General features: G+C 35.8%; 1 protein-coding gene across 1 annotated transcript in view; it reads right to left on the bottom strand.

Moving 5' to 3' along the window:
• Positions 1-16,345, bottom strand: part of LOC149805234 (sacsin-like) — a 75,635-nt gene that overhangs the window by 43,537 nt on the left and 15,753 nt on the right. The window contains exons 5-6 of the mRNA XM_089933761.1: positions 14,796-14,929; positions 10,133-10,246 (exon numbers count right to left, since the gene is read on the bottom strand). Of these exons, the coding sequence (XP_089789887.1) occupies positions 10,133-10,246; positions 14,796-14,929 (248 nt within the window). The remainder of the gene's footprint in view (positions 1-10,132; positions 10,247-14,795; positions 14,930-16,345) is intronic.

Below are 16,345 nucleotides of genomic sequence, written 5' to 3'. Positions count from 1 at the left end.
CTTTCAATATTTAGGAAGTTTTGTTGTGCCATTGAAAGAAAAATGCAGATTTAGGTCACATTGCACAGTCCTTCCCCCCAATTTCATTTCCTTCCTTGCATGTCATATGCATGAGACATGGTCTCTGCAGCAAAACTGCCCAAGTGAAACTTTTTGCTCCTTTACTATCCAAAATACAATCTTTTATTTATCAAAATTATGGTTTTATCATAGATTTAAGACAGAAGTATTCCATCCCCATTTGAATCTAGCTTGTGAACTTGAAAAACTGCTTCAAAGAAAGCAGAAATTTTTAATTTTGTTCTGTCTCTTTCAAGTAAAAGAATTCCTTCAATCACATCGTGATAGAGATTTACCTTAATTGCATTTCTCTAAACAAAATATGTATGTATGTATGTATGTATATTATGTAGGTACATATGTAATAACATACATGTGTGTATGTATGTATGTATGTATGTGCATATGTATGCATGTCTATCTGTCTGTATGTACATATGCATGTCTGTATGTATGCATGCATGAATACATGTATGTATGCATGTGTATGTATCTATGTATGCATGTATACATGCATGTATGTGTGTATGTATGTATGTATGTATACATGCATGTATGTGTGTGTATGTATGTATGAATGTACATATGTACGTATGTATGTATGTAGTATGCATGTATGTATGTATGTATGTGTGTATGTATGTATGTATGTACGTATGTATGTATGTAATTGTATGTATGTAATATTATTATATGGTACTTAGCATAATAGTGGCTATATGGTGCCAACTAAAGGTAAATTTTGACTGGCTGAACTTTTTCAACTTCATGTCTAACATTTGATACACATTTTTGCTTTTTTTCATCTTGGTACTTGCTCTGAGCACAGTTTTGCATCCTAGCTCTGTAGTAAAATTCTGATCTAGGGACCAGCATCATTTGGTATATACTGCATGCTTAAATAAAACTGATTCACATGAACATAAGCATTCCTGAATTATACTTTAAAAAACACATGACCCCATAGGTCAAATGTCATAACTGAGTTTTTATTTAGATTCAGCCCTATCACTCTCACTGATTATGGACTTTGCAAACAGACACATAATGCAGGTACTGGTAGAACATCTCAAATGAAACTGTGCACGTGTTCATGACATATGATACCATCTCATTATCACAATGATGGATTAACAATGACATATTACATATACCCGTCTCATCTTTAAATTTAATCTTTATTCCTAACTTTGGGAAAGACTTGTTCTGGGAGTTCTAGGAAAACAGTGTTGTTTTTTTTTTTTAACCAGACCCTCATATGACATATTTCTTGAAGTTACATGAACAACCAGTTGAACAATGCTAGACGAACAAAGCTAAATATAGAAAACCTAACATGGATGCAATTAATATGAATATTTCATGTAACAAGTAACTTTATTCATCAAAATGCTTTTATGTGACCATGATCAGCTATTCGATATACAATTTTATGAATAAACTGTGCGATGTACTAACTTTAAGTGCTTAGAAAAGTCACCAACTGAAATTAGCACTATGAAAACAGCAGGCATCAAACAAAAAGCTAAATGTAAGAGCAGTTAGACAGAAAGAACCTGCATTGCTACACATTAGGCCAGGCATCTGAGAGGCTGGTCAGTTACCCCCTATGTTATTGGTTTCCACCTCCAGCGACAGAGTGCACTCTCTGATGTTGCCTTTGAAACATGCAGCCATGGATTCAGGAGATTCCCAGTTTGGAATTTCAGTTGGGACCTGGGTTCATATTCCAGTTACTTCTCTCAAAGCCATGAAACTGAAGGCAAGTGCACACTCATTAACAGTCTGCATTGCATCCAGATCTCTTTGCAAATTAACCTTCAATGAACTAAAAAATGAAGATGTCACTGGCCACCTTGCAGAGACTTTTGGAAACTGTCGCCAATACAGCAAGGCATTCACTCTTGATGTCAATGGCTCTATTAGCAGAACTTCTCTGTTTCTATACAGATGCTGCATTGGACACTTCTAAAGTATTGCTGGAGCACCACAAGAACATGCTAAGAGCAGCTGTTCAGGGCATGGAGGTCTTATTTGGTGATATGATTCCAACAGTGACCTCCCAAGATCTTAGGGATCAACAACACAGGTTTCTGGCTTGGGTTACAGGCCCAGCTAGGAAACACCACTAGCCTGTGAAGTTTATAGGTTCCCCACCTAAATATTTTAAGATAAGCTTCCATGAAATCCCCTTCAGAAACTTCCTTTTGCACCTCCTTCACATGATGGGATGACCAGAAAGGCCAGAGCAGTAAGTGTATGGACACTCCCCTGTCCTAAAGAAAGGGAGGCAGTCAACCATAAGGAATCAGAACTTCTCCTGCCATGTTCCCCTCTCCCAATATCTTAGAAGGTGCAAGACACTGCCTTTTTCAGAGGGTTATCAGCTTCACATCTTGTGCACCCCACAATCTTTATCAATGACCTTTAAGGGAAGAGATGGACAATCTTGACAACTTGAATCTGCTTTGAATACTTGAATTTAACTTAATCTTTAGAGAGAATAAGTTTGTTTTCCACTGCAGTGCTACTAAACAATTAAGTTATTTGTCATACAATATGAGGTACATCAAGGGACATTGAACCCTCTCAGCCTTTTTCAAGTCTTATTCTACCTTTGCAATCTGACAAAAAACCCAGCAAAAATATACTTTTTTGCTCACAATATTAGTTTCATTAAAGATTTATAGAAAGCATGTTTACATAAATATATTTATATACAAAACATAAAAGCATCTTGATTGTATTACTTCAAGAAAATGAACAAGGTAGTTTGCAGATGTTAAATTCATACAGACAAGAATTTGTAAAAATTTTTTAAAATAATTTTAAGATTTAAAGTATCACTACAACACAACACCAAAATTAACCCCCATTCTTTCAAAATATTAATGTTAACCTTTGCCTTAATGTTTCTGTTCAGAAATATTGCAACTATGATCTTAACTATGATCTTAACAAAACATTCAGAAAGCAGGGTTGTAACTTTAACAAAAAACAATTTCAAGTGAACAAAAAAGTAAAAAATGTTAGACTTTAGTATGTTTTTATTTTGCATTTGGTTATAATATGGTTGATTACTTTCATATTAGCAATACATACCCTCCCCCCAATGCATTTCAGTTATTGTACAAATTTGATTGCCAATAAAATTACTTGATATCATACAGCTGAGTTTGGATAATCATGTGTTGGGTATATTGTACAGTTTCAGAACACAAAAAATACAAATTTTTTGTTTATTTGTGTAATATTATTTTACACTTTTTGTATCATCAACAACTTGTACAGCACCAATTCAGTTGTTCAATCACTTCTACAGTAAGCATACAGACTAAGTAAGTAAGGTACAGGCTTTTCCATCAGAAATGATGACACATATTACCAATCTCAAAACAAAAACAAATTACTAAGTAAACAAATTACTTATTTTTCAAGCATGAATTATTTACTTGTTTTACTTAATAAAGATGATCTACTTGAACAATAAAAGAATTTACTTGATTTTAGTAAATATTTGACAGCCTGATTACAAGATATTTTTACTTTATAATTACTCATTTTATAGATAATTATATGCTTCCAACATCTTAAAAGTGTTACTGGCTTGGGGCTCTAGATCTAAGAAATAGATAAATAACAAAGGCTTTTATCAGTGAGCTGTCACTTTTAAGATTGTATTTCCATTACAGAATTGATACATGCATCAAAAGTACAATATATACAGTCATCTCCCTCCTATACAGTCACCTCTTCTACACCCAGAAAGTGGCTGTATAAGACAAGTGGCCTCTCCAGAGAGGGGGCTATATTTGTGAGATGTGTATATATATGTATGTGTATATAGTGAGAAATCTACATAAAACTTGAAGCAGTTAATATCTTCAATTAAAAGTAGCATTAATTATTAAAATGTTCTTAAAAGCATACATATTTCAAGGTAACAGTAATTAATAGTTCTTATGCGTATGCGTGAAATGTGAGTGTGGTATTGTTGGCATGTGCATTATAAAGCCATTCAAAAGTGCTATTTAAATTTTGGTACATACAATGTTTCATAGTAAGAAATAATTCTCTTTGTATTTAATCCATTTTTCCACTGCTACAGAATATTCTCCGTATTTGTTTATTTGAGTCTTCCCAACGTAACATTCTTCAGCAAGTGAACTCTTCCTATTGTCAAATAACTTTTACTTTTCCTTCTAAAGTATTATTTCTTCATTTACGTGATGACATGTTAAAGTTTTGTAATGATTTATTCCTATGTTGCTAATTGTACAGTATTGCAATTTAATTATGCTGACAAAACTTTTGTCACATGATTTTTCTATCTTTGTCTAATACCCTCTTTTGTTCAAGATTAATTTCTTTGTGTGTTAATCCACAAAATCTATCTTTAGCCTATGCTGACCATGTTATGATCTTGACAATTACATCCAATCATTTTTCTGATCTATAGGACTGCTCTTAGGCAGGCACTTTAGATTGCTACTGCAAAGTTTGCCCCTACAAATTCAATACAATAAATAAGATGACCTTAAAATCTTGTGCCACATAAGTCATTGAGTCAATCATTTTGCAAATCAGTATTGTTTATTGTTGTGCCTACAGTTAATGATGCAATTTTATTGTTTGTCATGTTTGCATATTATGTGTATGCGTGTTATCATGTTCCCATTTTCTTTGGACTGTGTTTGTTTAGCTTTCTCACAGATAGTGGAATTTCACAAACTTGTGCAATTTACTCAAAGATGAGTATTTTCTTTTAAGAGAAATATATGGAGTTTTAGATTATATATGTGTATAATTTGAAACACATTTATGACACATTAAGGACTGACCATTTAATTTCATAGGCTGACAGGGGTCTGGGAATTTTCAGCAAAACTTCTCTGTCCTCAAAAAAGCTAGAGAAAAAATATTAATGCTCGGATTTATAAACAAAAAGAACCCATTATATTCCTTATATCCCATTAAAAAAACAAAAACAATTCTGGTAAACAAAAATAAAAATCCTGGCTCTAAAGAAAATCCAGATGTTTTCTATGATCTGAAAACTAATTGGTGAATGACTTTTAACGTTTGTATTTATAGCTACAATTACCCTATAACTATAGGTTACTCCAAAATATTAGTTAATTATTGCCACTGAGGTGGATATCATTTTCTCAGATCAAACTATTCAGCCGCCCTCAAGCAGTGAACACTATTTTGATGTACGCCTTTTTTTAATGAAAATCAACACATTTGTGCACACTTTAGCCTTTTTCATTTTAAAATTATCAGGTAGTCATTTTAATGCTGGAGAGAACTTTTGACTAAGATGGCAAAGGGAGACAACTTAAATTACAACTGTAAATGGAGATAAATCACTTAAAAAAAGTAAACAGCTTTTTCAGTTGGAAGTTTTGACGTGCTATTTCATATAAAATCTCACCAAGGGTGAATTTACTACAGAAATAATATATACATAAGCCTAAGATGGTTAAATGAACAAAACCATGTAATATTTCAAAATTTAAAATTCAATAACAACTTTTCAATTTCTCCATCATTGGCTCATTCATAAATGGATCTTTTCAGGGCAGAATCTGGGGGAGATCCTCTCATAATTGGCACATCCAGAAATACTCATTAAATGATTAAAAAGTTGCATTAATATTCGGATCTCCATATTTAAAAGACACCACTGTTACAAAACAGCTCTATTTTTCAGATTTTGATGCTATACCCAGAAAGTTGAATTTCTTGAAGCTGCTTGCTAGTTATTTAGATGTAAAATTGATTTTCTATTTGCTGGTTCACTTAGTAATCTTTGATGACCTTGATTCAAACTGATGATCAATTAACTGTATTTACTTAAGTTAATTTTTTCCCCATTTTTTTGCAATGATACCTATAGTATCTATTTTACACCAGGAAATCTTTAGAAAAAAATATTGTACATGATAACTGCATTGTTTTTGGTCATGTAAAACCTAGCTCTAGGAAACATATTTTGTTTTCATTATATGATGAAAACACAGTATGCAGCAGCTATTAAATCAGAAATCATATTGAAACCCTCTGCATTCATATCTATAGTCCATATTTCATGACATCATTCTTGGTCACTGCTCTTATACTGAAATCTGATCATGGTGATTAGAGATAACAACAACCATAGATAAATATACAAAGTTGGTAATCATTTAGTCATAAGTGTTTGTGTAGTCATGTAATAACTCTGTAACCTGTAGAATGTCCTCAGTGCTGGAACTTAAACATAAGTTTTGACACTTAGAGATTATTATTTCAGTTCATGTATAACTTGTAATTTTATTATTTATTCAAAATTCTGGTGTGAAGAAAGTGATATTGTGCCAGAATATGACGTGCATTTAACCCAGGGTCAACTGTCTCAGGCAATTTATACAGCAATGAGGCAGCCCAGAAAACATAGAATTGTCCTGCTTGACTGCTTCTTTAGTAAAGAAATCCTGGCAAGATCAAATGAGAAAGGGGCAAGGAATGCCCATAGAACTGACTACATTTTAAACTGTCATTGTGATCAAAACTATAAAAGAATTTGTTCTGAAAACCTTTAAAAAGGAATTAGCTGAGTCCTGGTTTACTGAAGCAAATTTCAATGAAATGATAAACAACAGATTTACTACAGGTCTCAGGGCATTAAAGTCCAGTTAATATCATGTACTGCACTTTTATACCTTTGCTTTTACATTTTAGAATACTTTTAAACTAATGACACTCTGTTATTTTGTGTCTGATTTTGTTCACAAACTTTGTGTTGATTAACTTTATATTTTCATACAATAATATGTAATTTTTTCTGATTCAGCATGTGGTCAAAATTTGCATTTGTGAAAGCCCACAAGCAAGTTGCAAGAAAGCTGCACAAGCTTTTCACAAGTTAGTAACAAGCACAAGCTTGCAAAAAGGTTTGCAGAAGCTTTCTGTTTGGTTCCAGATCCAAATTTATGGGAACCATTATAATGGTTTTAGTTTTACTAGAAATGGATTAGTGATGGAAGATTGGAACCTTTTGGACAAATTTGAAAGGCCTCCATGCTAAATTGCTTTCAGCTAAATTTTTTCCAATGCTTTTCTATTCTTAATTACAATATTTGACAGATGGAACAAAATTGAATAAACTTCATGCCAGAATCCTTTCTGACAAATTCTGTTGACCTAATTTTGAGAAGATTTAAATAGGAATTGTGATTTGATGATACATGACAGATCACACCACAAGCACACTAAATCTTACATTCTAATATCCCATTCATACAGGTGGAGGGCACCCATTCTGATGTACAGTGTAATATCATTCATACAGGTGGAGGCCACCCATTCTGATGTACAGTGTCATATCACATTCATACAGGTGGATGGCACCCATTGTGATGTACAGTGTGATATCCCATTCATACAGGTGGATGGCACCCAATCTGATGTGCAGTGTCATATCCCATTCATACAGGTAGAAGGCAATCATTACGATGTACAGTGTCATATCCCATTCATACAGGTGGAGGGCACCCATTCTGATGTACAGTGATATCCCATTCATACAGGTGGAAGGCACCCATTCTGATGTACAGTGTCATATCCCATTCATACAGGTAGAGGGCAGTCATTCTGATGTACAGTGTGATATCCCATTCATACAGGTGGAGGGCACCCATTATGATGCACAGTGTGATATCCCATTCATAGAGGTGGAGGGCACCCATTCTGATGTACAGTGCCATATCCCATTCATACAGGTGGAGGTCACCCATTCTGATGTACAGTGACATATCCCATTCATACAGGTAGAGGGCAATCATTGTTATGTAAAATGTGATATCCCATTCATATAGGTGGAGTGCACCCAATCTGATGTGCAGTGTCATATCCCATTCATACAGGTAGAAGGCAATCATTATGATGTACAGTGTCGTATCCCATTCATACAGGTGGAGGGCACCCATTCTGATGTACAATGTGATATCCCATTCATAGAGGTGGAGGGCACCCATTCTGATGTACAGTGCCATATCCCATTCATACAGGTGGAGGTCACCCATTCTGATGTACAGTGTCATATCGCATTCATACAGGTAGAGGGCAATCATTCTGATGTACAGTGTGATATCCCATTCACACAGGTAGAGGGCAATCATTCTGATGTACAGTGTGATATCCCATTCACACAGGTAGAGGGCAATCATTCTGATGTACAATGTGATATCCAATTCATACAGATGGAGGGCACCCATTCTGATGTACAGTGTAATATCATTCATACAGTTGGAGGGTACCCATTCTCATGTACATTGTAATATCATTCATACAGGTGGAGGGCACCCATTCTGATATACCGTGTGATATCCCATTCACACATGTAGACGGCAATCATTCTGATGTAATCATTCTGATGTACAGTGTGATATCCCATTCATACAGGTGGAGGGCAATCATTGTGATGTACAATGTCATATCCCATTCACACAGCTAGAGGGCAATCATTCTGATGTACAATGTGATATCCCATTCATACAGGTGGAGGGCACCCATTCTGATGTACAGTGTAATATCATACAGGTTGAGGGTACCCATTCCGATGTACATTGTAATATCATTCATACAGGTGGAGGGCACCCATTCTGATGTACAGTGTAATATCATTCCTACAGGTTGAGGGTACCCATTCTGATGTACATTGTAATATCATTCATACAGGTGGAGGGCACCCATTCTGATATACAGTGTCATATCCCATTCATAATGGTAGACAGCAATCATTCTGATGTACAATGTGATATCCCATTCATAAAGGTGGAGGGCACCCATTCTGATGTACAGTGTCATATCCCATTCATACAGGTGGAGGGCAATCATTGTGATGTACAATGTCATATCCCATTCACACAGCTAGAGGGCAATCATTCTGATGTACAATGTGATATCCCATTCATACAGGTGGAGGGCACCCATTCTGATGTACAGTGTAATATCATACAGGTTGAGGGTACCCATTCTGATGTACATTGTAATATCATTCATACAGGTGGAGGGCACCCATTCTGATGTACAGTGTAATATCATTCCTACAGGTTGAGGGTACCCATTCTGATGTACATTGTAATATCATTCACACAGGTGGAGGGCACCCATTCTGATATACAGTGTCATATCCCATTCATAATGGTAGACAGCAATCATTCTGATGTACAATGTGATATCCCATTCATAAAGGTGGAGGGCACCCATTCTGATGTACAGTGTCATATCCCATTCATACAGGTGGAGGGCAATCATTGTGATGTACAATGTCATATCCCATTCACACAGCTAGAGGGCAATCATTCTGATGTACAATGTGATATCCCATTCATACAGGTGGAGGGCACCCATTCTGATGTACAGTGTAATATCATACAGGTTGAGGGTACCCATTCCGATGTACATTGTAATATCTTTCATACAGGTGGAGGGCACCCATTCTGATGTACAGTGTAATATCATTCCTACAGGTTGAGGGTACCCATTCTGATGTACATTGTAATATCATTCATACAGGTGGAGAGCACCCATTCTGATATACAGTGTCATATCCCATTCATAATGGTAGACAGCAATCATTCTGATGTACAATGTGATATCCCATTCATAAAGGTGGAGGGCACCCATTCTGATGTACAGTGTCATATCCCATTCATACAGGTGGTTGGCATACATTCTGATGAACACTGTAATATCATTCATACAGGTGGAGGGCACCCATTCTGATGCACAGTGTGATATCCCATTCATACAGGTGGAGGACACCCATTCTGATGTACAATGTGATATCCCATTCACACAGGTGGAGGGCATCCATTCTGATGTACAATGTGATATCCCAGTCACACAGGTGGAGGGCACCCATTCTGATGTACAGTGTCATATCCCATTCACACAGGTGGAGGGCATCCATTCTGATGTGCAATGTGATATCCCATTCATACAGGTGGAGGGCACCCATTCTGATGTACAATGTGATATCGCATTCACACAGCTGGGAGTGTATCCATCCATCAATACACACCTTGAAAAATTTCTTGTAAGGTCTCTGAGGACTGAGCTTCTGATTGCAGTATTTTCCAGAAAGAAGCATTTTAACCATTGTTGCCCCAGCATCTTCAGCATTCTGCAAAAGTTCCTGGAAACAAAAAATAAAATAAATGATTGTGTCTTGTTTTTGAGATAAAACTATATTTTACTAATGATACACATCTGGACATGCAGTCATATAATATAGTTTCCTCTTAGATCTTTCTTTATTTTTCTTTTAAAAGTGGGTACTCAAGACTGCTAACACTGGTTTTTCAAGTTAAATAAACAAAAACTCTCTTTTATCCCACTTACTGAAAAGACAAGGGAGGTAGCAACAATGACCTTATTATGTCCAGCTTTCCAGAAACAAACTGGTTTCCATGCAAGTGATAACACTTGCATTGAGGAAAATCCAAAAAGAATTTAAGGTCAAAAGACCCAAATTGTGAGTTGGGCCTCACATAATAAATACAGTTTCTTGCAAGCAAACTCATCAAATTTTACATCATAATCCAGTCTAGTGCCTTAGCTATTTCATTCATTCAGAATATTGTCCTTCTTTGACTTGGATCAAGACTGAGAAGACACTGAGTAAGGTGGGGTGAAGGGAAATTAAGAGAATAACAGCAGGTAAGTATGACATAATTTTAGTTAGTTTTATCCACAAAAGCAGCAATACCTTACCTGCCATTACTGAATTGCTGACTTTTTCAGATCAGTGGGAGCTGGATAGTCCCAAGACAAGTTGTCTATTTATTTGACCATCTGCTATTATTAGGATGCTTTTCTGTAGACTCGCTGGGCTGACCAATGCATACATATCTTTACTCTGGTGCAACCAATGAACAGAGGTAGAATGAAGAAAAAGTGGGTCGAGACAACCAGAAGGCAACTTTCATGACATCATCCAGAGAAGAATGATTATTAAAGACCTTTGATGGTGCAATAGTCCTAACCTCATGGAGTTTCAGTCTCATGAAATAAATATATCTCTCAGTGACAGACTGATCAACTCTTACAATAGAGTAATCTACATTGACATGATCACTGCCAAAATGTCAGAATGAGAAAGAGATGGCTGCAATAATTTCTACTGTTTTGATTAATCCATATAAATGAAAACATAAGCCACTGTCTCAGCAAAGAAAGCCTATCTTCATATTGTTGATGCTATTGAACCATAAGCAACCCTTTCCAACCAATAAAATATGAACTTAACTCCTCCTTACCAATGCTAAATTGAGAGGGAGGACAGTAATTAGAGTACAGTAGCCTCACTAATAGGTTCTTATGGTGATTTAGATAACAACCAAAGAACAAATGCAAGGCAGGTCCCTGCAACTCAGTATTTGAACAGTTCTGAAAGATAAGATCTTACTCAATGGTGGAGCCCACAGAAAACTTAAGGGGTGGACAGGGCTACCTATAGATCTTAATGTGGAGACTTAACAATACATTTCTTCAAAGGAAAAAGAAGAATATCTGCAATTGTATGACTCTCTGTGCTGCAATGTACTTCAGTGGTAACTCCATGGAAAGGTCAAGGAAATCATTGAATCATGAATACTGGGGCCACAGGGAAGCTATTAGGATAAAATATTATGTATACATCCTGGCTTGAAGAAAAACCTGATGGATTCTTCTGTAAAGTGGGATGGCATAAGCATACAATTGGTGCCACTTCAGATTGAAGGCATCCATCATCCATGCCAGTTTGGTGTGTAAATGGACAGACATAAAGTGGTAGCTTGTTTTTCATCTGCATTGCAAACAAGTCTACATCTGGCTCCTCCTACTGCTGAAAATGTTTCTCTGGCATCGGCTGGTGCAGAGACCATTCCTATCTGAATAGTCTGTCCAACAGGATATTTCTCTTGCCTGAAATTTGTCAGACTCTGAGGGTGATCTCCTATGATGCCACCAATATATATAACATACCAGATATATATATTTATCTTTGCTTGGAATTCTGGACCCTTCTCAAGTTGTATATATAATGGTATTCACAGAAGCCATATTCAGAGGCAGATCAGCTGTCGTTAAATGTTGCTCTTGAGCAGTGATTTTTAACCCATGAGTGATAATGCTGTTTTCAGGGGGGTTGCCAAGATCAACCTTAATAATAATAATCTGAAATTTTCTACTCAAGTGGTCTTTTAGCATTTGATAAATGGAAGGTGATATTGTTGTGAGGCCAACACCACAAACCTAATCTGAGCTGCCGCCCAAAAAGGCTAAGAACCGTTCTAGGGTCTGACAGTGGATGAGCAGTGGATGAGCTAAGAAACCATGATTACTAAGGAGTTCATGGGGGTTATGGTAGTCAACATCTCTCATGAGAAAGCTGTCCGGTGCCGAGTACTGGAGGAAGAACTATCCTAGCCAAGAATAGCCCTGCCTCAGGAGAAATGGATTCCAATTCATTCTGAAACTTTTACTGACAACAATAAAGTCCTTGCAAGAAGCAATGTAAAGAATGATCCCACTGAATGAATTACCTTAATGAATTTCGTCAACATAATATTTTTCTACCCTTAAACTCCATCTAGGCATTACAATCTTAATGCAGCAAAAGAAATTTGGTGTAAATCTGCAGTTTTTTTTAAAAATCTGACAGAATATATGCAGTGTACATCATAATTTACCAAACTCCTCCAAGTGGACATCAAGGAAGCCATGCTGATTTCCTTTTCATGAAGCTATTTCATCTCCTCTATCTAGGCTATCAGACAATTTGTGATAGTTATTTCTACCTCCATGGATCTTGCCAAGTTGTTTCTTGTAGTTTAACACCTATTTTACCAAACACTACATCGAAATCATCCCATGCCACTATTCTTTGTTAAATACGGCATAAGCATAAATCACCTGATGATCCCATTCTAGGCAGGTAATGGTACATCCAGTCCATTACCAAGTCATTGCTGAGGAATATAAACGAACCGAAATAATCTGATACAACAGGAACAACAACAAATCTGACAATATGACTGTGCTGTGCTAGATTAACACAGAGAACAGTCATATTATCTTACGATCTACTGAGAGAAAAAACATGGATATAACCATCTAGTACTGAAACTATTATGAACTGGCTGCGGATAAAACTAATGTTGATGCTGAGGACTATTCCTGTAAAATTGGCATAGGACCAAGCGAAAACACCTTAATTTCACAGAGGTTACCAATGGATTCAATTTAGAATTCTGTAAAAAATCAGTTGATTCACCAGAGTACCATGGTTTATATTTTTTCAAGCTGCCTTCCTGTATTTTTAAATAGAACAGCCCTGATGAATTTATAATAATACAAATCATTTTCAAATGATCATAAGATCATCTGAATGGATGCGGGCATGTCCTGAATACATGCAACTGCTTCATGATCAAAGCAAACTCAATACATGATTAACTAAATGGTCTCACTGAGTTTAGGGCTGTCCATATATGACGTCATGCACCAAATTGGGGGAGGGGGTCCAACTTGTGTGATGATTCAGGAAAGGAGGTTCTGAAAACTGACATTACAAGAAAACTAGTGTCATCTACAAGAGAAAATATAAACATGTTTTTTTTGCAGTATCACAGTTGGAGGAAAACACTGAGAAATAAATTCATGAGATGAGATGTCAAAAACTTTATTCCTTCTTCCTATCCATATTTTCTCTCCTTAGTACTGGTTTCAGAAGACAACCAGAATTTATCAAGATATTTTTTAAAGAACTAAGCAATTCAAAATGCAGTGATGCATCTCTTTTTAAACAAAAGGATTTCAAACCAATTTTATTTTGTAAACTTCTTATTGTGGGGGGTGTCAAACCTTTGTGACATCATATATGAAGGGCTTTTGTTTTGTAATGAAATGTAGTGATGGGGGAATGGGGCATGGTAAAAAATCTGCCAAAAGTGTGTGACGTCATTAATGGATGGCTTCTTTTCACACAGTGATCAAGTATTATTACAAACGTTTTGGAACATAAACTGATGATCAAATACACCAGCATAAAATATCGACCATGCTTATGACAGTAACAATATAATCTGCAACATTAAACTGATGACATAGTTTATACTGATCAAATACACCAACATAAAACATCGATCATGTTTATGACAGTAGCAATATAATGTGACAACATTAAACTGATGACATAGTTTATACTGATCAAATACACCAACATAAAACATCGACCATGTTTATGACAGTAACAATATAATCTGACAACATCAAACTGAATACTTAAAATCAAGTTGCTTTGAATCTTTTGGTTGCATTAACAAAAATTCTTTTGTCATTTGCAAATAATTTGCATAAAATATGCATATACCCCACTACTCGTCATTTCATGTGAAAATTGTAGACACGGTATTATGCCATGGCAAAACTAGCTCATGGTTACTGTATATAACTGCTTATAACTCCAACTGGAAAAACACTTACCCTGCTCTGCTATTGTATTATGTGACAGAAAAACAGGGTCTCTGTTCTTGTTTCTCATGATTACTGCTAACAAACTGCATAGATCCAGATCTGCTGACACATTATGTGATCACATGTCTGGGTTAGTGTAGTTTGCAGTCGGAATTGACTTACAAGCAAGCACATACTAATAAAAAGATTAATTCATTCATGCATTCTAGGTTAGTAAATCTTACTTTAATAATCTGTCCATCATCAGGGTACTCAGAGAGGATGTTTTTGAGATCCTTGATTAATGAAGGTCGTATCATGCATGACCATTTTACCTGGTCTGACCCATTTTCACCAGATGATTCATCACTCTCTGTAGCTGAATAAAACAAAAACAGCTTAAAGTACTAGAAATTCAAGTAAAGATCATGTTCATGTCATTACAGGATACTGTCTACCTGGAAACAACAAAGATTCAAGTATCCACTGACTTATTTAATTTTGACATGTGCAAATTTCGCAAAAATGTAATTTCATATAACTTTTTTAATATTAATTTTTTTAGTGAAGACTAGAGAATGATGAAATTATTTGTCAAAAACCCAAAAATGGCTGAAACGAATGGTGTTAAAGTTAAATGAATTATATATTGTTAAATGAAATCTGATGACAGTAAATTTTGAAATAACGTGTGACCACTCTTAGGAATGCATCTTTCATGTAAGTCAGGAATAACCATAATCACTCTTGGTCTATGAGTGCAGTGTGTTCTTGTGTAAAATATTTACTGGTACTCTACTTACCTTTAAAGTGTTACTGTGCCAAGAAACACAAGAAAACCCCTAAACCAAGTCTCTGAAACTTTGAAACCAATCTGATTAAATTTGGTTTTCTGATAGAGTTGAGCTTTTACATATTAATAGGAATGACACTTTCTGATTGACTCATAATAATTGTTTCTATGGTAATGGATAAGTCTGACAATCACAATGGTTCCTATAATGCACTCCACTATAAAATGGTTCCTGGTATAACATTGGTCTGGTCATGGTCACCCCACCACAACATGACTCCTGATATAACATTGGTCTGGTTATGGCTCCCCCACTATAACATGATTCCTGATAAAAGAGTGGTCTGGTAATGGCTCCCAAATTATAACATGATTCCTGATATAACATTGGTCTGGTCATGGTTCCCCTACTATAACATGATTCCTGATATAATAGTGGTCTGGTATTGGCTCCCCCACTATAACATGGTTCCTGATATAACAGTGGTCTGATAATGGCTCCCCCACTATAACATGGTTCCTGATATAACAGTGGTCTGGTCATGGCTCCCCCACTATAACATGGTTCCTGATATAACAGTGGTCTGGTCATGGCTCCCCCACTATAACATGGTTCTTGATATAAGTGGTCTGGTAATGGCTCCCCCACTATAACATGGTTCCTAATATAACAGTGGTCTGGTCATGGCTCCCCCACTATAACATGGTTCCTGATATAACAGTGATCTGATCATGGCTCCCCCACTATAACATGGTTCCCAATACAATATCCGGTAATGGAACCCCTACTATAAACAATGTGATACAAATTAGTCTGGTCATGGATCCTGTATTTTGTCAATTTTTCTTTGTTGAAATTTATGCTTGTGTATTTTACTAAGAATTCTAATTCTTATTATAACCAATATAATGCGGTTTCATAAAAAATGTACTCTATTGTGTGCAGTTTTGCTTGCAATATTAACACCATTAATTGCAACACTAACAGTACAATGACCCCAT

Source organism: Sinohyriopsis cumingii, chromosome 2 (assembly GCF_028554795.1).
Source record: "Sinohyriopsis cumingii isolate HCF-2022 chromosome 2, ASM2855479v2, whole genome shotgun sequence".
Lineage (NCBI taxonomy): Eukaryota > Metazoa > Mollusca > Bivalvia > Unionida > Unionidae > Sinohyriopsis > Sinohyriopsis cumingii.
Note: the sequence above shows the minus strand (reverse complement) of the source record. Positions and strands in the feature narration are given on the sequence as shown.